This window comes from Pantherophis guttatus, chromosome 3 (genome assembly GCF_059756535.1).
Source record: "Pantherophis guttatus breed Tessera chromosome 3, ASM5975653v1, whole genome shotgun sequence".
NCBI classification, from domain to species: domain Eukaryota; kingdom Metazoa; phylum Chordata; class Lepidosauria; order Squamata; family Colubridae; genus Pantherophis; species Pantherophis guttatus.
In genome coordinates, this window is record NC_142065.1 from 83,113,346 (window position 1) to 83,137,735 (window position 24,390).

At 38.4% G+C, this 24,390-nt stretch overlaps 1 protein-coding gene across 3 annotated transcripts in view; it reads right to left on the bottom strand.

Moving 5' to 3' along the window:
* PALMD (palmdelphin) overlaps positions 1–22,050 on the bottom strand; it is a 71,314-nt gene extending 49,264 nt beyond the window's left edge. For all 3 annotated transcript variants that reach the window (XM_034437254.3, XM_087889973.1, XM_034437253.3), the window contains exon 1: positions 21,760–22,050. In XM_034437254.3, the coding sequence (XP_034293145.2) occupies positions 21,760–21,815 (56 nt within the window). In that variant the 5' untranslated portion in view covers positions 21,816–22,050. The remainder of the gene's footprint in view (positions 1–21,759) is intronic.
* Positions 22,051–24,390: the final 2,340 nt, after the last annotated feature.

Here is a 24,390-nt window from a genome sequence, read left to right on the forward strand (position 1 = left end):
AAAAATAACTTGGAAACCTTACACTGCTCTCTTAACATTGTCCCAGGTGTTTGTTTAGATAATCTTATCCAAGCAAGTAACAAATGTTTTTCTTTTTTCCTTGGACAAGAAATTCTACATCCTGTACCACTGGAAGAAAATTTTCCATTGCTCTGTTCCTTGAAATGGAACTCCCTTCCTATTTCTATCACTAACAACCCTGTTAAATCTTTTAAGACTGAAAAAAAGACTTGTTAATAGAGTTCTAGTTTTCTCTGTAAACTGCAATACACTTTTAAAAAAATGGCTGGCATGTAACACTCTTACGTAAACAAAAAACATGAGCTGGGTTTGTTTCCCACCTTTATCATCTTCTTTAAAAAGTATTTTCTGTCTCCCTCTGCATCTCCATCATTTGATACACTGTAAATATTGCACCATGAAACTATTTTGACAATGTAAAGTATATGTATTTTTTTTTTAAAAAAAAAAACCTGATTCAATTTAACAGTGTTTCTGTAAGTTCCATTGAACTGACCATGAACTGAATCTGAAAACTTTAAAAAGCAACTCATGAGAAGCCGAAGTGTTTTGTACGAACTCTTCACCAGAATCAGCTCTGCCCTTATGCACATTATAAAGTCTGTTAATTATTTAATTGACACAAATATGCGTTCTGTAGCAAGGCCTTCAAAAACTGAATTTATATCCCACTTTGTTATTATGATAGTTTTAAAGAAAACTATCCAGTATATTGGTAGAGATTATGAGTAAGGGAGGCTATTTTCACATCCTGCTTTTGGACATTAGCCTGACCACCAAAGGAATAAAATTATAGACTCTCTATAAGGGTTTTTTCCCCCTTCTTCTTAAGAGATGGTGAAGCATCTTTGCAGGAATTCAGTAGATATGGGTATCCATTAATTTATTTCATCGCAGATAATATTTGTGTTGCCTTTCCATGTTGGTAGTAATAAAGGTAAAATCTCTTTCAAGCTTGACTGTTTGTGACTAGCCATGATGACATAATTTTCATTGCCTTCTAGTGTTTAAAAAACAGTTTAGTTTACAATTCTGGGATTTCCTTTCTAGTTTTATAACTATGGGATGTCAGACAAGTGTAAATGAAATCCCATCCTGATTAGCTTTTCCAGATCAGGTGAAGTTCATTCCATTTCTTCTGTTTCTCATGGACTGTGATAGCAACTTAGTGGCTTCCAGACATTTTGAACTTCATTTCCCAGCTTGCACAGCTACTGCTAGGTTTTCTGGAACTATTGGAGATTGTATTCTTATACATCTGGAGCAGTGGTAGGTTTCAATTTTTTTTACTACTGGTTCTGTGGGTGTGGCTTGGGGGGCGTGGCAAGGCATGGTTTGGTGGGCACGGCAGAGGAAGGATATTGTAAAATCTCCATTCCCACCCCACTCCAGGGGAAGGTTAGTGCAAAATCCTCATTTCCTCCTGATCAGCGGGACTCGGGAGACAGAGAATAGATGGGGGCGGGGCCAGTCAGAATTTTTACTACCGGTTCTCCGGACTACTCAAAATTTCCCCTAGTGGTTCTCCAGAACTGGTCAGAACCTGCTGAAACCCACTTCTGATCTGGAGGCATGAGGTGAACATTGTATACAATGCAACAATCCTGGTGATTCTTTGGTTGGAATTTTAAACTTCTAAATATACAAAGAGTGATTGTAGGTGATATTTCAGCTCATTTGACGTGGCCATGAATTCTGTTATTTCCTCATGTCTCCCCCCCCCCCGCATATAAATTAATAGATATGGAGTAATATTCAGTTTTTACAATGTCATGGACTGGATTGTATACTTCTCGGCTCATCTCCAGTCTGATCTATGCTAGTTCACATGCTATATGTAAGAGACATGAGCAGTGAGTGGGCCCAAATTCTACTATAGAACCTAGCATCCTTTACTACTACCCTTCTGTTCTTAGTGGACTATTGACTCAGTGGATAGTCATATGACCCATGAGATAATCTTATTTTGAGGACAAGCTGTACAGGGCACACACATTGCCAACAGGATCGTTTCGATATCAGCTTATTCTTTGATTGGCTGTCTTGTGAATTCCTCATAGTATTGCATCAATAGATAATAGTGCACAGCTTGGAAATTTGGATTATCTGCTTCTGCCTCCTGTTTCCAAAATACCCAAACACATGAACAATAAACTGAGAATCACTAGGGAGTTGGATGACAAAGAAAAAAATATGTATGCTAGACCATATGCCCACTGATCGCTATTATGAAAGGAGTGTTGTGCAGGCTCTGGAATATAGATGAGTTTATTAAAAGAGGGAAAATGGAAAGGAAATGATTTAAAAGAAAATGAATAGTTCTCCCAGTATCTGTTATTACATTTAGTATGGATTTTCCTGTTGTTTGATTTTTTTTTTAATGTAAAGGGAAAAAAATAGTGTAGTGCTAAGAATCTTGATATTTGCTTTGGGCATTCTAGGTAGAAAAACAGAACGAATGATTTATTTCATATGTATAGATATTCAGTGATGGTGCTTTTCAGCAATCTGGTTTGTCCCAAAGGAAACCATTACATCTTTTGCAATGTACAAAAGATTAAAACAGTATTTGATAAAACATTTTTAACTGGGAAACATGATTATACATGTAATGGTACAGCAAAGTCTGATTTTTCTACAGTTCAATGCCTCCCACTGCAGGGGACATGTGAAAGTGTAGGGTACGTAGTAGCTATTATGGCATTTTTGAAATCATTTGGAAAAAGTATTGCAAAGGAGGTGGGGGTCAAAATCTTAGCACCTGCCTGCAACTCTTTAAAGCAGCTGCATCTTCTCAGATTACACAGATGCCCTCAACAGCTGCCATGGGATCCCAAGACAAGCAGTTGTTTTAAATTAGATGCAGAAAGATACATGATTGTATCCATGTATCCTGAAGCACTTTTTCAGAACAGAGACTGCAACGCTGCTCAGCCATAGAATCAAACATGGTGCACTGTTTGGTTTTGATCCAATCCATCACACTGTTTACTCCAAGTTCGTTGTTTTCCCTGAACTCTGTTAACTTCACATTTATCTCATCTTCATATTGTTTATAACCAGAAAAAAATTTGGACGATCCGAGTCAAGCCAACCTTTTCACTTGCCACATTCACAGAATTGCATGTAAGGCAGTGGTGGGATTCAAGTAATTTAACACCTGGTTCTCTGACCTAATGATTTCTTCCAACTAGTTTGCCAGACTGCTCAGAAAGTTAACAACCGGTTCTCCCGAAGTGGTGCAAACTGGCTGAATCCCACCACTGATGTAAGGTTCAAATGACATTGATCTCCATTTATTACCCCTTCTCTTTTCCTACCATTTTCCCTATCATGTTGGTTTCCAGGAGGGGGAAAAATAAAACCCCATCCCACAAATGAAGAGAATGGCAGATAAATTTGTGAGATTTATACCTTATCTTTCTTGCAGGACCCTAATGGGGAATGCATATCACACTCCCATTTTTCAATTCTCCCCACTCCCCAACAAAAAGGTTAAAGAGAGAACTCATCTAATTAGCATCCATGACTGAGTGTGGCTTTGAATCTGGATTCCCCAGCATCCTACTTCTATGCTACTTTGGTACTCCATGCTTCAGACTACACTGGTGATGTCCGGAGTCCTTTATCTGAAAGCAGTTACAATCAGGAGAGAAACTGACAACCGCGATTATAGCTGATTTTCTTTCTTAGTTTGACTAAATTTGCATAGCTGTTAGCAGCTACCTTCAAGATTAATCTGTGCAGATTCAAGCCCAACATTTATTTATTTTTTTGTTTTGAATTTGGATTTATACTTTGTACACTATCTGGCCAATCTACTTTATCTATCATCAGTTACAGTTGCTAGAAACTGGAATTTAATGCAGGTAATCCTTGGTTTGCAACCACAATTGAGCCCAAAAGTTCTGTTGCTAAGTGAGGCATTTGTTAAGTGAGTTTTTTGCCCCATTTCATGACCTTCCTTGCCACAGTTGTTAAGTGAATCACTGCAATTATAATGTTGTTAAATGAATCTGGTTTTGCCATTGACTTTGCTTGTCAGAAAGTCACAAAAGGTGATCACATGACCTTGGGTCACTGCAATCATCATAAATATGAGTCAGTTGCCAAGCATCTGAATTTTGATCATGTGACTATGGGGATGCTGCAACAATCCTATGTGTGAAAAACGATCGTAGGTCACTTTTTTCAATGTTGTTGTAACTTTGAATGGTCACTAAATGAACCGTCGTAACTCGTGGATTACCTGTATACACTTTCCAAATCCTATATTTCCTCCTTTTTATAAAGTTATCCCTTCTTTTTTCAGCCTTCAGATCCCTGAAGATCAGACTGAAATAAGCACTGATGCTTTTTTATTTCACCTTTTTTTAAAGGAAGGGGGCAGTTTTTCTGCTTTTTGATTTGAAGGGAAACTCTGAAAATATGCCTTTCCAAGTCAAAATGGCACACCCAAAAGCTATAACACTGCAACAGAACAAAAACTAAACAGCACAAAGCAAGAATGGACACTAAAAGCACATAATAAAAAGGAAAAAGAGCAATTAAATGGCCAGCCTTGTTCAGTTATAGCCCAGGCAAATAAGAATGTTATCTTGAAACATTCTCCTTGGCCTTTGCTCTTTTTGTTAACTTGCTTTGGTCAACATGCAGATAGGAAATGTCGGGTGCCAGAGAATATAAAACAACAGCAAAATGCTTGGTCTATACATTGTTAAAATGAACTACCTGTCTCTTTAACTTTAATCCTTGTGGTCTGCATTTCTGCCTGCAAGGACAAAATCTCAGTAGATTGCCATAGATTTTAGAATCTCTGGTATCACTTAATTGCTACGGCCCTAAAAATGGTCTGTTTTGGCAAAGTATATATTATTTGTGCAGGTAAATTGTGGTTTTTTTGGTATTCTGACTCTTGCATAAAATTCTTGAGGTTTCTCATTGTTCATAAAGATTTCTGTGCTGTTTTGCTATCATTTGTTTGTTTTAGAAAAATAAAAGGGGCAGCACCTTAGTTACTCTACAGGGTTTTAAAAGTCATTTTTTTGGCTTTTAATGACGCGTTTCCAAATCCCCTCCCAGCTGTTTACTTTTAATCAGGCCTTCCCAGCTTCCTTGCTAGCTGTCTACTTTGATGAAAACAGCTACTTAGTGTTTGAAATCCCTGCACCTTATTGTGAAAAAGAAAAATCAGTTTGCTGCTGAGAAAAAAATTAATTAAGACAAGCCTTTTCTGCAGTGGTCTCATCAGAAGTGTGTGTGCACTCCCCTTGGATGTCATTATTTTCCCTAATTACTCAAGAAAAGGCTATTAGAATAGGGTTATTAATTAAGGGGAAAGTGTTCAGATTTCATTAAAAGTTGCTAATAGAGACAGGGATTATGTCTGGCTTTTGTAATGTGTTTCCTTTAGGTATGTGTTTTTGGACATACACACCTCACATTGATGGCAGAGGCTGTTAAGGCAGGCTTATATTTAAACCACTTCCACTTATAATTTAAGGCATCCTGTGCTAGAAGAATAAAACCAGTAATCATCCCAGTGGTTTCCCATGATAGCCTCCTTCTGAGCTGACTACATCTTGGGTTTTTACTTCAGTTGTGGTTGTGTGGGTTGCTATTCCAGTCGACTCTGTTGACTTTTCCATTTTGGTGGCATCTGGTGAGAAGGGCATCAGTTTCCTACTACTGTTACACGATCTCTTACTTTGTGTCGGAGTAGGATATCATCTTCTCTTCTCATCCTGTCTCCTTGCATCAGGAGTAGTGATGGCTAACCTTTTTGCCATCGCATGCCAGGAGGGGGGTGCCGGGGGGGCATGTGTGCACGTGCCCACACCCATAATTTTATGTGGCCCCCCCCACCCCGCATGCGTGCGCTCCCCTCTGCCCTTCCCCACGCTCCTGGCACACGATGGCCCGGTAGGCCCGTTTTTCTCTCTCACCTGGCTCCAGAGCCTCTCTATGAGTCTGGGGAGGATGAAAACGGCCTCTCCCCCCCTGGAGGCCAGAAACGGCCCATTTGCCAACTTCTGGTGGGCCCAGAAGGCCTGAAAATCATCTGGCCGACACACGCATGCGTGTCAGAGCTGAGCTCGCGTATCCACTGATACGGCTACGTGTGCCATAGGTTCGCCATTACGGGTAGAGGTACTCCTTGACTTACAACCAGAATTGAGCCCAAAATTTATGTGGTTAAGTTTTGCCTCATTTTACAACCTTTCCTGCCACAGTTGTTAAGTGGATCACTGCAGTTATAAAGTTAGTAACGTGGTTGTTAAGTGAATCTGGCTTTCCTATTGACTTTGCTTATAAGACGTTCGCAAAAGGCAGTCACATGACCCTGGGACACTGCAACCGTCATAAATAGGAGTCAGTTGCCAAGCATCTGAAATCACGTCACCTTGAGGATGCTGCAATGGTTGTAATTGTGAAAAATGGTCATAAGTCACTTTTTTCAGTGCTGTTGTAATTTTGAACGGTCACCAAATGAACAGTTGTAAGTCAAGGACTACCGGTTTTGTTCTTGGCTGCCGGGCCCATATGCAAAGTTAGGGGAAAGTTGTGTGCATTCCTTCAAAATAGATGTAATGAGTGATTATGATTAGTCATAAATAATTTTTTAATAATTTTATCAGAAAACAAATTAGTTATCTCTTCAACTCCACCTTTAGTAGAAATTCTCTGTTCTGACCTAGGCTCCCTGAGTCAGTAAAACACACAAGTAGTCCCAAAAACCTCTTTTATTGCAACAGCTGTGAATTCTGTTCATTCACAGATGAGATCCAAATAGTTGTAAAGAGTTCTTCGGAATAAGGCTGATAATCACCCACCTTTATCTCCCTTGACACGCTGCCAAAGACCTAATTGGCAAAGTCCAGAATCAAACAGAGCATCAGACTTTAAACTGAACAGAACTAACAACGTTGCTTCCTGCAAAGACCCACGGGCCTTTGCTCCTCTTTTAAGTCTTCTGGGAGGGGCCAATCAACTCCAAGTCCTACTCCTGAGTCGTCCCTTTTGTTTTAACTGTTCTTGTCTTCTGGCAGCTCTGCGCATGCACGCATTGGGAACCGGCTCCCCCTGTTCTTCTGCCTCGCTGAGGTCTGACTCTGGAGGCTCCGGAGGCAGCACATACCTTCCAGATGGCCCTTTCTCTGGCTCTGACGCAGAGCCCTCATCCAAGCCTTCCCCAGATTCCAGGAGTGGCCCATGTTCCTTCCCAACCTCCTCACTGTCCGACTCTGCTGCCAGCTCCGCAGGCTGCTGGTGGACCACAACATTCTCTACTACCCTACTTTGCTCTCCTCTTCCCCATCCTCATGATAATCATCATCATCGTAGAATAGAATAACAGAGTTGGAAGGGACCTTGGAGGTCTTCAAGTCCAACCCCTGCTCAGACAGGAAACCCTATACCATTTCAGACAAATGGTTGTCCAATCTCTTCTTAAGAACCTCCAGTGTTGGAGCATTCACAACTTCTAGAGGCAAGTTGTTTCACTGGTTAATTGTTCTCACTGTCAGGAAATTTCTTCTTAGATCTAGATTGCTTCTCTCCTTGATTAGTTTCCACCCATTGCTTCTTGTCCTGCCATTAGGTGCTTTGGAGAATACCTTGACTCCCTCTTCTTTGTGGAAACCCCTGAGATATCGGAACACTGCTATCATGTCACACCTAGTCCTTCTTTTCATTAAACTAGTCATACCCAATTCCAGCAATTGTTTTTTATATGTTTTAGCCTCCAGTCCCCATCATGATCATTGTTTTTGTAGGCAGGGAATTCCTGACAAACTCTTTCTCTCTGTATATACTTGTATATATGGAATCTATCATTCCAGGCTAGTAGGCTGATTAAAACGAATAACCTCATATAAATTACATATTAGACTTACTTATTTAGTTTCTATGATGAAAGGGAGAGGATAAATATAATAAGATGTTATAACATTTGGCATGGGTATTCATTATATCGGAGCAGATACTTTAAGCAAAAATGTTCCTCTAAAAATACTGCTCTTAAATTTTTAAAACTGCTTTGTTTGATGATGAACAAATAGCTGATATAGTGTTAGTGACTAATGGAACTCTTTGCAAAATCGGTGAGCCAAGTGTAGAATTTAAAGTTAGGGTTGTGGTAATACAACTGTTTAAAAATGTTTAAAATGAATGATATGCCATCTCTTGATTAGAAACTCATCTGATTAGGTCAACTGCAAACCCAATAAGAGAATTGCTTTTTTATTTCTGTAATTATCTAATTCTTTCTGCAATTCATATTTTTCATCAACAAGATTTGATCGTTCGGTGGCTATAATCATGTTTTCTCTCTTAGTGTCCCCAGTACTATTTGGAATGTTGGGATTTTGCCAGAGGTGGGTTTCAGCAGGTTCTGACTATTTCTGGAGAACTGGTAGCGGAAATTTTGAATAGTTCGGAGAACCAGTAAATACCACCTCTGACTGGCCCCGCCCCCATCTATTCTCTGCCTCAGGAGTCCCAGCTGATCAGGAGGAAATGGGGATTTTGCAGTAACCTTCCCCTGGAGTGGGGTGGGAATGGAGATTTTATAGTATCCTTCCCCTGCCACGCCCACCAAGCCATGCCATACCCACCAAGCCACGCCTACAGAACCGGTAGTAAAAATTTTTGAAACCCACCACTGGATTTTGCTTAATCATGGAACTAAGAAGGGTAGAATATTGAATGCAATTGAAACAGTAATTATGGAAATTGAGCCCATATTTGATTTATTGAATTGTTATGTGTGGCTTCTTTGCATTGTGGTGGCACAAGCAAAGTCTTGATAAATACAGTGAACAAAATAAATGTATTTCTCCCCTTATCCATTTAGAGGTACCCCACAGAAGGAAATTTGTTTTGTCATCTTTGAACCATTTAGGAAGGTTCATTTGGTCCAGACAGAATATTCTCCTGATCTCTTATGTTGTTTAGATCAGAGATTCCATTTTAGAATGCTATCTGTAGATCACAAATTCTAGCTATTCATGCACGGTAGTCCTTGTTTTGCGACTTCTCGGGACAGTGACCGTTTGCAATGCCAGAACTGATGAAAAGTAACTTTGTGACCAATATCCACATGTATAACCTTTGTAGCATCTCTCAAAAAGATGCTCACCATTACAGTTAATAGTATATGTTGTCCTGTGCCTGACCCTTTTTTGTCTTCTCTATTTCTACCTGGGCTGCTTTTCTGCCCAGCCCAGGTTGTCCCTAAAAAAATGCTAGCCACAAATTAACAAGCTCAACTTTGTGACCTTAATTTAGACAGCCTGCAGCTGCTTCTTAAAATGGACGAAACCTGAATCAGTTTCACATTAAAGTCTTTTGTTTGTCTCCTAAGAGGTTGGCTAGACAAACAGACAGCTGGAGCACATTCCTTTGCATGTGTGTGGCTCATTGTGTGCCTGCTTACTCTCTTGTAATCCCTTTTTCTCAGCATATAAAAATGCAAACAACAATTCTCTTCTTCCTGTTATCCCATTCCAAAGGACAGGAGAAGGAATAAAAGGGATTATACTTTTACTCAATTTCTTTGTGAGTGGAATTCCAAAATCTTCTCGCTGTATGGGCTCATTTCGCTATTTGGGGTTCAGCCTTCTGATGATAAAAAGCAAAGGAAAACTGAAGTAAAATTGTAAGCACAGTTGTCGTCACATGATCTGTCACTTAGCAACTGCTTCACTTAAAGACCAAGTTGCCAGTTCAAGTGGCAGTCACTAAACAAGGACTACCTGTAACTTCATGTAACAAAATTTTAAAACAAAGCAAGACTAGTATTGCTCAGATTTCCTTCTGAACAGTTAATATTTGTTTTGCTTCTTCATCTTTTCTTAGAGTTTCACCAGAATATAGAAAAAAGTCAGTGTACCAGTGGTGGGTTCCTCCTGGTTCGGCCGAGCCGGTAGCGGTGACGATATGCTGTCACCGAACCGGTCTGCCCCCCACCCCCCGCCCGCCCCCGCCTGTCCACCCCCCCCACATTATTCTTACCTTTTATTTGGCCCCACCCCCAATCTATTGCTGCCTCCTGAGTCCCAGCTGATGGGCTATAAGGAAAAACTGTTTAAAAACTTGCCCCAGGGCTTCAAAGGGCTGCCCTACAGCTGATCAGTGGTAAAAGGCAGTTTGTTGGTAGACCGGTGCCTGCAAAAATAAATGGGTAGACCGGTACAGCTCTGCAAGCAGTTAAAAGCCTGGTAGACCAGTACCTCTGCTAAATTCTAAAGAATTGTCACATGACCATCAAGCCATACCCACAAAATAAGCCACTCCCACAGAACCGGTAGTAAAAAAATTTAGAACCCACCCCTGCAGTGTACCCCAATGATACTGTAATAATAATAATAATAATAAAAAATAGAATTAAAATGCTGCATACCTACGACATCACTGAAAGAGATAAAAAAATAATATGCACGTGGTAAGTGAATTTCAAAGTTGCTCCATTTAAAAATATACATCATCCACATCTTTTTGGAAAGCACAAACTGGTTTATTGCAGGTGAGTGAAGAAACTGAAGTCCTCCAAACATTATTGAATTATAGTTCCCGTTATCCTCCAATCACTGTTTCTGTTGTTCCGTTCCACAATCCTGCTTTATCGACAACCATGTGCCTATTTATTTTTGATAAGAATACGGCAGTGCAGTCATATATCTCTGGACTGATTGACCTTGCAGAGAAAATTACAATAAAAGCTTTTATTTTTGTAAGCATTAATTAAACATATTTTTTTTGTTCAGAATGAATGAAACCCTGAACTGGGATATAAAAGAAATCCATACAGATTTCTCTGTATGGATCAAAGTGCCAACATTCACCAAAGTGGGCTCCATAGTAAGGTGGAAAGTGGAAAGTAACAATTAATGGAGTCTTCTGTTTTCTATTATTCTCAGGATATATTTGAGAATGTTGCATTTTGGATGCATTGCATTGTAATCAGAATGTTACACAAAGACATATATTGTTTCCTAAACTGTTTCAACTCCTACCCTCAAAACGATGCTAAAGAGCACTGCACACCAGAACAACTAGAGACAAAAACAGTTATTTCCCGAACGCCATCACTCTGCTAAACAAATAATTCCCTCAACACTGTCAAACTAGTTATTAAGTCTGCATTACTATTAATCTTCTCATCGTTCCTATTACCCATCTTCTCCGATTTATGACTGTATGAATGTAACCTTGTTGCTGGTATCCTTAAGATTTATACTGAATGTTTCCTAATATGGTTTGATTGCTTATTTGTTCCCTAGGACTATCATTAAGTGTTGTATCTTATGATTCTTGACGAATGTATCTTTTCTTTTATGTACTCTGAGAGCGTATGCACCAAGACAAATTCCTTGTGTATCCAATCACACTTGGCCAATAAAGAATTCTATTCTATTCTATTCTATTCTATTCTATTCTATTCTATTCTATTCTATTCTATTCTATTCTATTCTATTCTATTCTATTCTATAAAAACTATGGTAGGTAAATATCCTGTGAATATTTTAAGAAAATATTCTTAAAACAATCATTATAATAACTGTGGATTTGATATGTAGAGAATTATTTGCCGAGAAATTACTAAAGGGCAAGGTTTGAGAATATTTGTCGTAGTTTGAACTCCCATTCAGCCACATATCTTTAATCCTGAGCATACACAACTATAATTTTAGGGCCTATGGGAAAGTCAGCCTTATATAGCTGTTCTGGTTAAATTGTAATTTTATAGTCTTGTTCAAACATTTTTAAATTGGTGTATGAACAGTCCAGAAAAATCCTGCTTCTTGCCAATATTGCTCATATGATGTTGACTTCCAGCAGTCACTTATGTGCTAAGCCAAATGTTGGCAGGAAACCTTTATGCATGCCACTTTATGGATATTAACGTCTTCATGTTGGTCTCTTTGTGCCTTGTTTACCACTATCCTTTCTATCGCTGAAGCTGACATAGTTGCTATCATGCAGATATGCCGTTGGGAAGCCAGTGTCTTATGACCAAAAAGGTTACAATATCTGGACTTTTATATGGCAGGTGCCTAGAATTTGAAGACTTTTGAAGGGGACTCTTATTCCGCAGACATCCTGGGAACTATAATTCTGTGAAGAACTAGAGAACGCATGAAGAAAAAAAATTCTTAGCACATCTTGGTCGAAGTATTTTTCTTTGCATCTGGAGGGAAAAAAACTAATAAATTGATCAGAAGCACATATCTTGGTAGGGTAGATATGTTTAGTCAACCCAAGAATAGTTAGCCAATATTCATTTGGAATGTTGTTAAGTTTTATTCTAGAGGTTGAGGTATGTGTGTTCTATAAGGTCTTGTATTTCATATAGAGTTGTATAGGACATGTTTCTGCTCATCCAGTTTAATTTGTTCTATTCTTCGTGATAAGCGTTTTTCCCAAACTATGACAGCATTTCTCAATAGGATAAGATGGGTTGTTTGATAGTGATCTTCTGTTATAATAATGCCTCATGATCCTAGTTACACTAACAACCTGAAGCCACACATGGCTTTCAGTGTTCATATGATGAAAGAAATGCTTTGATGTACGATATCAGATTCAGGCCTTATTATTTGGATCACATACCTAAGGCTCTGTTTGCATTAGGAAAATGTTAAAACTCAAGCTAAGATATACTGTATTTAAAAATGTGTATACGTTCATTGTGATCGAAATAATCACAGTTAGTTGCAATTAAGCATAAAAGCTCTGGACTGTTACCCTAGGCTCTTCCTTGTTCTCATTTAAAACACTATTCTGTGGATTTCTTGGTGCTCTCTGAGCTTGGTTGTCTGTTTGCAGATGTTTCATTTTCCCAGTTGGATAACATCATCAGTGAAAGTCAGTGATGTTATCTAGTTTGGTATCATTGATATTACATAGTTGGGTAATGAATCATCTGCAAGCTCAGAGAGCAGTAAGAACTCCAGAGTTCAACCCTGAGCTACAAATATGTTCTTCTACTGAAAATGCTATTCACCAAATTTTGAACCTGTAGAAAATATGCTACTCTATAAACCTCTTAGAGAGGGCTATAAAGAATTGTGAAGCAGTATATAAGTCTAACTGCTAATGCTATTGCTGTAATTATAATACCAATAGTAATAGAAACTTACCTTGGGTGCAATCCCAAAACAACTGAAGCACAACTTGAACTCCATTGACATTGACAAATTCACCATCAGTCAATTGCAAAAGGCAGCTTTACTTGGAATAGTTTACATCCTGCGATGATACCTCTAACATCATCAAATTTGGCTATCCCAAATCCTTGGGAAGGACTGGTTAGGTGGATAAAAATGCCAAATTCAGTTTGAACACCTGACTGACTGTGTAACGAACCTTAATAGTCGAAGTATTAAAAACGACATTGGAAGAATATCTAAAAGACAGTCCAGAAGATACACTGAAGCTAGTACACCATTAGCCTCTCTGTGTCTTTTTTCAATTTTCTTGCTCTTGGCCATTGCCAGGTCTTGATGTTACCTGCATTGGCCTCTATGGTATAGAGACCAAACTGGTCTACAAAAAAGGCCAAATGAACAGAAAAGAGAAATAGCAAGGCAAAGTATCACATGGCCAGTACATTTAAAAAAGAAACCCTAACAGGCAAAGCAGATAACAGCAAAACCTGGCAATGGCTAAGAGCAAGAAAATTGAAGAGAGGCTACTTTTGGCTGCACAAGACCAAGCCTTAAGAACAAATGCATACAAAGACACAATTGAAAAGACAGCAACAGACAGCAAATAGGCTCCACAAAGAAGCTGAAGAAACAGTGGACCATCTAGTTTGCTGCTGCAAGACGTTTCACACAGACTGACTACAAACAATGACATGATAAAATAGCAACTAATGGTACATTAGAATATCTGCAAGAAATACCATTCGCCTGCAAGCAAGAACTGGTAGGACCAGACCAGCCATAATAATAATCTCATGAGAACAGTGTTCTTACAAATGTTTTCTCTCATCTGGGTTGAATGGTGAATGCAGCTCCTCCTTCTTAAAGAGCCAGGTTTGGCACAGGGCCTCTCTCCTAATTGCCACAATCAAAATGCATGTATGCAGATTACAGAAATTACAGGCCTGGAATGAGCAACATAGAGATCAACAGATTTACTTGCAAATAATTTTGATATAAAAATGGTAGTTCTGTTTTTTTATGATATCAAAACTTTACAACTGGCCCAGCTGGATTCTGAGCTAGCACGTTTTTGAAACAATATATGAATCCTGGCACAAAATGACTCTAGGTATGTCTACAAGAAATCTTGTCAGGATGCATAACTCACATATGATTGCAGGGAAGATTCTGTTTTTGTGGATACGACTTGTTTTCATGCATTTTTTACTTGCAAACTTCCAACCTACCATGCTTGTTGAAAAGTTTTCAAGGTAGCATAATAAGGACCTGCATTCCCATCCCAAAAATAGAGGAACAACCAATTCTCTGTTGAGCTGTAACATGCATCATTCAGACAACTGGTACTACACAATTTGTGATGAATTAATTTAAAAAGGTGGCAGGTTTGTTGGAAACTCATTTTATACAGGAAGGCCCAAGTGTCCATATTAGGAATTCTATGCCAGAGATGCAAACCGAGTAAAAGAAGATCAAACAAACAAATAACTCCCAAATAACTTCTGGTTGATTTACAGCAGTTCTTCAAGACAGGCTTAAACTGCTTGCTACCCATGCTAATTAATATTGGCAAGAAATGATTCTGGCTTAAGAAATATCGGCTCACATTTCAACCACTGGCATTGATGCTGAGATCATTTCCATAGTAGTGATTTAAAAACAAAACGAAACATCTCTACAAGTAGCACAGCACAGAACTAAACAAAATTCCAATGAATACAATTTCACGGGTGGGTTGGTTAACAAACAAATAGTTTTATGTTTCATCAGTCCAGCAAACCAGGACAAAGCGTAGAACAGGACCAAAAGCATGGCCTATGGCCACGTGAAATACAGGAGACAGACTCTTTGGGATGGGACTGAGACAGACTGAGGATGAAGAAATTTGTTTATTATCTTCCAGTATCTGTAAATAGGTCTTCCTGTGCCAAGATGTAGGGACCCCCCCCGATTAAAATATTTTTTATTCTTAATATTAAAAAGAGGCAGGGTAGAATATTTCCCCAAGGGAGAAATGGAGAAAAATCTTAACAAAGGCAGAAAGCAGACCCAATCTTCCTGCCATAGGAAAACAGTTTCAAACATAGAAAGAGGCTGACCTTTTGGAATGCAGATTTTGTATCTATTAAGAAAGACTGGGCCAAATCTATTCATAAACAAAACACCTTCAGCTACAGCTCCCACAGCTGATGGGATTAAGAATTTATCCCCCCCCCATCCAAGTTCTAAGGACAGGACATGACCTTTAGGACATAATAGGATTAACCCACCACCATTGAAATAGTAAAAGACACAAGGCTCACTACATTGCACAACTCCCTGGAGTATCTCAATCACAAAATCCCAGAACCATATAAAGATCCATCCTCTCACTCAGCCATTTTGTCAGCCACCCGAAAAACATTGCTGCTGTCACTGAAGTTTCTGGAAACCAAATAAACCTTCTTTCCTTGCAGTCTGTCTCCATTTTATTTTCAAAACCTTTCTCCTGGCTTGGAACTGGACCGGATATTTCTTCCAACAAAGGCAAACAGAATGTATGGATGAGTCATTGAAGGGGTTAACTGAATTACAAGAGGCTTTCAATGACTTCTAATATTCTTATATCATCATAAGTAACTTTCAGCTTTGAAGTTATCATAGTTTCCATAGAATAGAAGAACAAATGTTCTTATATTTAGTAGGATGGCGCTGTCCATGTCAGGAACATCTGATTTTATGAAATATTATTTTCTCTATTTTTATCCTTTTATATTAATATTAAACATTTCCTCTTTCTCAGATTCTTTTGGCCTCTTATTGAAAGGGGTTCAATCCTTAATTGAGAAGGATATGTAATTGCATTGCCAATCCTTTTTAAGTTTGGAATGTGTGATCTAGGCTATAGAAGAAAATGAAGAATACCTCTTGAAAATTAAAATGTAATTTCTGCTTCTGAATGGGGCTTTTATTTATCTTCCAGTGCATGCAATACATCCACATACAGGTTTCTGACAATGAATAGAAAGCTGAGCTGATATTATTGCAATGGCAGAGTTTGCTGGCTCAAACCTCCCCTGTAGATTAAGCCATTTTAGAGAATTGCATATATTTCACAAGGCATATATTTCACAAGTTCATGCCTAGAGAGACTTCATCAAAATTTATTTGATTAATGTAACTATTTACATGAATGTGTGCTAGGCCTGACTTATACTGAATGCTGACTATATAAGAACAACCCTCAGTTATGTAAGCTTTCCATGTGTATCTGACCATGTTGAAATGTACTTTAGATGTGTTCTGGATTATGATCTCTGACTCATTGAAATATCACCAAATGGTGAGACAGTCAGAAAGCTTTCTGATAATTCTGCTTTTCTAATCACTGCTTTACAACTGCTTGGAAGAAGAATGGGGGTTTTGCTGTATGTGTGTGTGTGGAAGGGGTGTACACACACACACACACACACACACACACACACACACACACACGCTCACCTTGTGAACTGAGCAGGCTTTTTTAAAGCTAAAAGCCATTCATGCAAGTGAAATGCTTGGCATTTTATTGACGCAATGTGCAAATAATATTGACAAATCTAGAACTAGCTACCAAGCAGGCTTCTCACCTCATAGTTAATATGCAAATTCTTAACCTTGGAGACAATAGCAATAATACACTCATGACTTTTTTCCACATATTTGTCTTGCATAATAATTATTGTAATATTGTGTTTCCTTGACTCCATTGCTGACTTCATCAGTTCACGCCCTAAATGGAAAACTTTCTACTGAATGGAGACTTTTGTGCAGTTGGCAGTTCTGTGGGCAGCAGACATCTTTATAGAAAATAAACATAACAGCTTGTGATGAGTATAGCGAACTTTTAAAATCAAGACATTGAAAATGCTTTGTGATTGTTGTAATCTTTTCACTGGTTTACATGCAAGTGGAATGAATTTTATTCATTTTATTCTGGAAAAGCATTATCCAGTGGTTCGGTTTCCATGAGATTAATTTATCTGGAGCAAACGCTTAAGGAGTTTTTTTCCTTGATGTAACTTGTAAAACCTGAACACCTCTGACTCCAAATGCCATGAGTCATGAAAGCAGCCGATCAGCATTTTTTCTACAGACTTTTGAGGTCATTACTGCGTTTATTATACTTGACTGACCATTTCTACTTTGGGGGGATGTATAGTTGAAGATGTAATACTGTCCATTGTTTTAACATAAAAAGAAGTTACGGTTAATATAGTGCAGTGAAATTACCACAGTTACATCTGCTGTTTAGCAGTGGTGGGTTGCTACCGGTTCACCCTGGATCGGGCGAACTGGTAGCGATGGTGGCGGGAGGCTCCGCCCACCCGCCCGGACACTTCTGTGCATGCGCATGCCCGCGCCCACCAGCGAACTGGTAGCGATGGGTTTTGAAACCCGCCCCTGCTGTTTAGGATCAACCTCATTCTAGTGCCCTTCAGATGTGTTAGGACTACAGTTCCCAGAATTCCTCATCCAGCATAGCCATTGGCCTGGAGTTTATGGAGCTGTAATCCCAACATTTTTAAAAGAACTTGATGAAAAAATTAGAACTGACAGTGCCAGGATTCCAAGTTATACTGGAACAGAACAGCAAACACTTGTGGGTATTGTTGTTTTGAGAAACATTTACAGAGAGATTGCCCTTGAACTGGGAAAAACTGTTTATTTCCAGTTCATGTTATTTTTATATGTGCTTATCTGTTGTAAATCTGTTCTTGTCATTTTTGTATTAATCTGTGTCTTTTTTCTAAAAAGACTACAGAAAAATTCAAACTTAAATATTTAATGCATTATCCATGAGAAGAATCCTAGTTTATTTATTGCACATATACTATTTATCATAATTTATGTTGAGCTTTTTAAAAATGGGAAGCAGTTTTCAGATGTTTTAAATTAATACGTACATATTTTATTTCTGATTATTTACATTGACTGAGAGTATTATGCTAAGAATCAATATTGGCACAATTGCAGCAAGGGAAAAAAAGATTTGTTTTTATTTTCCTGGTGGTTGTTTTTTAAATTTTCCCTTTATTTTATTTTAGTTATGTCTTGAGTACTTTATATGCTGAAAGGCAGAGTACTAATTAAATAAGCAACTTAATAACATTCTGATCTAAATTTTAGTAGAAGAGGTGTGCATCAACTAAATTCACATTAGAATTTGCCAGGGCCAGATGTAATGTAAAAACATGAGTTTTTAGGTGACACTTGTCAAGCAAAGGAAATAACAAATATTTTGCCCCTTTTATGATATTTTTATCTTGAATCCATTGTCAACCCTTCTGTTGTATTGTTTTCTGAAAGCTATAAAATGTTTAGCTGGATTTAAAAGTTTTCTCCTAATCCTCAATTAAGGAGTTGATTAATCCAGTTTGATACTCAGGGTATTTTTTTTTGATGAACATGCATAGGATTTCAGGGTTATTCCTGCTCAGACCAGTCAGAATAAAACTCTCAATCAGAATCCATTTGTTCACCCAGAATCTGGGAAGAGCCTGGAAGGTGAGTATGTACAGATGGCATCATTATCTCTAGACACCTGCAGGGCTGTGGAAAGTCCCCAGGGAAACACCCAATGTCCTGAGATGCCAGGGACCACCCAGTGACCCTAAAGAACCTCCCTATGTACTAAGAACATCTTGATATTTTATCTACTGTGTGCCAGACTTTCTGGGTGATTCCTGTATCTCTTATGTGCCAGCCTTGCTGGGTGGAGTGTAAGAAAAGATATAAATATACAAATCTCTGTATGTTCGGCATTTCCTCTCTGTTAGGGGCCCCGACTTTGTTCAGCTGAATAAACACATATGCTTAAAGGCAATACCTGGTATTTTGTCTCTGTTACATCTCAAATTCGGCACAACACCATCTTGGGATTTCTGAAGACAGTTTCCTAACTTAAATATTTTTTAAAAAAGCTGCACTCATTTTCCCTTTCAAATGGGCTAATTAAAAAAAACAGAAAAGCACTGAACAAATTTGTAACAAGATTCAATTTTTGGAGATGGAGATCCACGTGTTTATCTAATTATGCAATTGTTAAATGATTCTGGCCGTTGATATTTTCAGGATATTTTGTTTTATATACAAGTACCATTAGTGATGAACCCCAGGCCTTGTTAAAATGTACTATAAATTATTCCCAGTTCTATTTCCGGTGTCAGACCCAGTGATTCTAAATTCAACTTGTAAAACGGTGGGCTGGCCTTTAGATATTGGCCTGATTATGAAAAACAGTCCATAAGAAAGGAAATAGAACAAGTATCTTGGGCCCACCCTCTTTCAACTTGACAAGTTAGGTCTCAAGTGGGAGCAGGGAGCTACATTTATCTTAATACATATTCATTTCAAGAATGAATATGTCATAATCAAGGAATTAGTATATATGAATATGCCTAATCAAGAAACCACCAACAGTGACAGGGCAAGCCACAAATGTATAAATACAGAGCAAACTCCACTCCTTTATAGCACTAATGACATTACTAGTTTGGTAATGAAACATCTCAAGAAAACAACGAAGCTTAGTGAGTACCAAGGACCCCATATATTCATTTCAGAATTTAGCCAGGGTCTGAAAGACCAGGAGCAATGACTTCCCTTCACATATTCTTTACTTGAACATTTGAAGTTATGTAGTATTTTGATCCAGTTCCCTCCCTCTTAACTGATCTTGCATAGTTATTCTGATAGTGAAAAACCATCTCTTCATTGTAAGACAAATACATAATACATAAGATTTCCATGTTTTGGGCCCAAATACATGTGACATTGAATTGTGTATAGCTCTTCTCCAAGATGGATTTCCTTTCTTCTTCCCAAAAGGAATCATAAATGTTACATGTTGAAGAATTAAGATCACGGTACATATAACTTTCCTCTTGCCAATGGAAAAGCAACTTTAATTTGCAATTTTCACTGGGAAAACAATACTGGATTTTTTTTCTTTGTATGATTTTACTGGAAAGCCTGCATCCTGAATACGTTTTTAAAATTATGGCACACTCTCTCCAAAAATAAAATCCATGTCTGGAGTTCATAATTCACTTTCTGTATATTCTTTTAAAATTAAAACTCCATTTTAAAAAAATTATAAAATGATGGAATTCTCCTCAGTTCCCACTTTGGCTTGGGAAGTACAAATAAACTAAGTTCACAATCTCTTTTTTTTTGTTCCTATTCTTTTTTCTAAAGATCCATCCAGTGATGAGTATGAATTCTGCTCTGTCTCTCTCTTGCCAGAATTTGCCTTAGAATCCTTCTTTCAATATTATGCCTCCTATTAGTTATTACTGATGATTTCTTTATTATAAAGAGTAGTTTGATTTATTAAATTGCTGCTCATTCAGAAATATATTTTATTTTGACCAGAGTCCTATATGACTTAGAGGTCATGTCTGGGGGTTATTCATTGTAAAATAGAAATGCTAATCCATAGTTCATATGTTTCTCTCCAGCCTTAATGGTAGACTTCAATGCCCAATTCCCTACATTATTCATTTATTAATTATGTTCATATTCTGTCTTTTATCTTAGGGCTGTAATCATTATTTTAATTACAGCAATCTTGTGAAGTAGCTTGGGATGAAAGAGAATCAGCCCATCAGGTGCTGTGATCAAATGGGGACTCTGGGGTCTGTCTCCAACAGCTTAACCATTACACTACACTGGCTTTCAACTTCAATAGCAAACTGTGAATTGAGTAACGTTTTTTAAAACAACTAAGAAGACAAATGGTTTATTAAACTCATCACAACAAAGGGAAGAACATTCTGCTTAGGATGTTACAGCCCTTCCCCAAACCTTAAAGGCTAAAAATATTTTAAATGTGAACTTCTGGTTGCAAAAACATTTATCCGTTTTAAAATTTCCTTAAGTAAGCTTCCCTTTTTTTTCTAGGCTAAATCCATATTACAGCATCTCCAGTTTTTGCTTTAAAACAATTCAGTTCTTCCTCTTACCTCTCAAGGAATAAGGATCATGATCCTTTGGGGAGAAATATGTAGAGAGGAGAGGTCCTTCAAAGCTTTTATCTCAGAATAAACTTTTCCAGTCTTTCCCAAGGTGGTATCTTCCCAAAAGTTTGAATTATAGCAATCATTATATGAGCCGAGGTGGCGCAGTGGTTAGAGTGCTACTTCAGCTGACTGCTAGTTCAACAGATCAGCGGATCTGTTCCATCCTTCCGAGGTGGGTAAAATAAGGACCCAGATTGTTGGGGGCAATATGCTATTTAGTATACTGTCTTTGGTGTAAGCCGCCCAGAGTCCTCGGAGAGTGGGCGGCATAGAAATATGACTAATACAATAAATAATAAAAATAAATTATTCACAGACATCATGACTAACATGTTATAAACTGAAACATCTAGAGAGGACCATATAAGTGAGGCCGCTTTTCATAGCTGCTTTGATTCACCTTATGGAAATGATAAAAAACAACAAAGCAATACATTAGAATTCTTAACAGGTAAAACTGGAGGGAGATGATGTTTGGGAAATTGCTTCTCTTTTTTACAAAAAGAATAAAAAATATGGCATCTTACCTTTGGGCCATCAGAGTGCAAGAATCCATACAAGTAGTAGTCTTCCTCTGCCACATCAGAAAGGAGCAGGTCAGAGTGTATAGATAAAAATTCCAAGTTAAAAAGGTTTTGGGCTTTATTGACGTAAGAAAGGTGGCACATTGAAGCCTGGCACATTCTAGCCATCGAGTATTGATTTCAACATGACAACTGCACAAGCACTTCCTGGCCTTACGTTAAGCCAATCTGGTAAATGTTTAACCTCAGTAAATGCAGGGGTTTGAATACAATTATGAAATGATTGGAATGTATGTGTACCTGGCAACATCATTGTTCAGGGTAAACACTGGTGAACAGGAAGGCAGTGGCAGCAAGAGGAGTGGCCGTTACTGATGATTCTTTCATTTTGCCAGAAAAATGACTCACGGATTTTGAATTTCATTCCCCCGTCTAATCACATTTGGCAGAGAAACAGATTTCTACAGACAGACCAATTTGTAGGCAGCTAAAAGGATGAAGCAGAATGCTCCCTTTCAAATATTTATTTATTTTTCCAAGGCGTACCATGTTATCAGCTAATGATTTGTTTCTTATCATTCTCATTCATGCCTTAATTGACAGAGCTAAGATTCCATTTACGCTTTTCCAAAAATCACTGAATTTTCATTACAAGTAAAATGTTGGCTCTAGTCTAGTGAGAAGAAGTCTCTCCCTTGTGGAAGTTTCTTAGTATTACAACAGAAGCTATTCTGCTATTAAACCAAAGAACTGGATGGGTTTCACAAAGGCATCTTTAATACTTTAATGCTTTTTTTGGCTATGAATGCATTGCCCAAACCAGTTCATGGTCTATACCTCTAATAAGCAGGGATGGGATGCTTTACCCATTTCAATTTCACTCATTTTTACATTTTCACAACTTTAAGTTTGGGTTGGGACCAATATTTATGTGATGGGCTCTATTATCAGCCTGCTTTTACTGTTAGAAACTTTCTTCTAATGGAATCTGCCTTCTGCAACCTAAATCCAATATATCAAGTCCTGAACTCTGGAATGAGAGAGAGTTAAGCCTTGCTTTTCTCCTGAGGAACATCCTTTCAGTATTATCATGTCCTTACACACTCATTTTTTCCTCTGGGCTCAGCATATCCAGTTTTTTAATTAGGGTTTAATTTCAAGTCCCCCAATAATCGAAATTGCTGTTGGCTGAATTTCTTTGAATCTTTCTTAACAAATGGTGCCTGAAAGTAGGCAATGCGTATAAGGAATGGTTGGACCGATGCAGAATAGATGGAAACAATGAAATCCCATGATTTGGAAATTACACTTTTCTTAGTACAGCCTAAAAGTGCACTTGCCTTTTTTTTGCAGCATAACATACTGCTGGTTCATACTCAATTTGCAATAAGCTATTCTTCCAGTCACAGTCAGTTTGGCGTTGTTGGGAAGTATCCAGCCTGGCAAGGAAGGAGGGATCAAGCACGGAGCTGGCCTGGAGTCACTGCGCAAGGATGAGCTCTGACCCCCCCACCCCCCAGTTCCTTGGAGTCTTATATAATTGTTCCTAGAAGTAGGCTGTCAGACTGGGGAAATTCCTGTATTATAGGCAGAACATAAAAAAATAGTTAGCTCAAACTCTGCAAGTGTGGGCCTTGTTGTTCACACCTGACAGGTGCAGCAGTTAAGGCCTCAGGTTAGAAACCAGGCGAATGTAAGTTCTAGTCCCACCTTAGACCCAATGGCAGCTGGGTACTCTTTCTCTCTGCTCTAGGAAGCAGGCAAGGGCAAACCACTTCCGAAATCTTGACAAGAAAACTGCAGTAACTTGTCCTTACAGTCACTAGGAATCAAGAGTGACTTGAAGGGACATTCCTATCTCTCGAATATTCCAATATATTTTCATAAGCATTATTAACTCTGGTAATCTTATCCTATGTATTTTGCTTCCTAATACTTTATATCAGAATGTTTGAACTCTACTTGCAATTAGTTTGTTATTCTAGGAAAATGAATGCTGTGGATTATTCACTTCTACAATTTTTGCTTTCTTTCTAAAAAGACTTCTCTAGCACAACCATTTCAAGCAAGAATGTTTTTATTGATTGACTTGCTAGACTGATATCCTCCAATAGCCCAAGGTAGCTCTCACGGTGATCTTCCTTCATTTTATTTCCACAAGAGCAATTCTGTGAAGTTGGTTAGGTTAAGATAGAGTGACAAAGTCATCCAGTCAGTTACCATGGTGACTCATGCAATTGAACCTAAGTCTTCCCAGTCATAGTCCAACATCTGAGACACTCCCAATAGTATTCTTTGTGCTAACCCCTCTTACAGTTTCTCTGTTGCAGCTGAAGAAAGCTTTGGCTAATATATGGGAATGAAAGAGTGTGTGTCCATTTTACAACAAAAAGGGAGATAACAGAATAACAGATTTGGGAGGGATCTTGGAGGTTTTATAGTGCAACCCTCTCAGGGGTGAAATCCAGCAGGTTCTGACAGGTTCTGGAGAACCGGTAGCAGAAATTTTGAGTAGTTCGGAGAACCCGCAAATACTACCTCTGGCTGGCCTAGAGTGGGGTGGGAATGGAGATTTGGCAATATCCTTCCCCCAGGAGTGGGGAGAGAATGGGGATTTTGCAGTATCCTTCCACA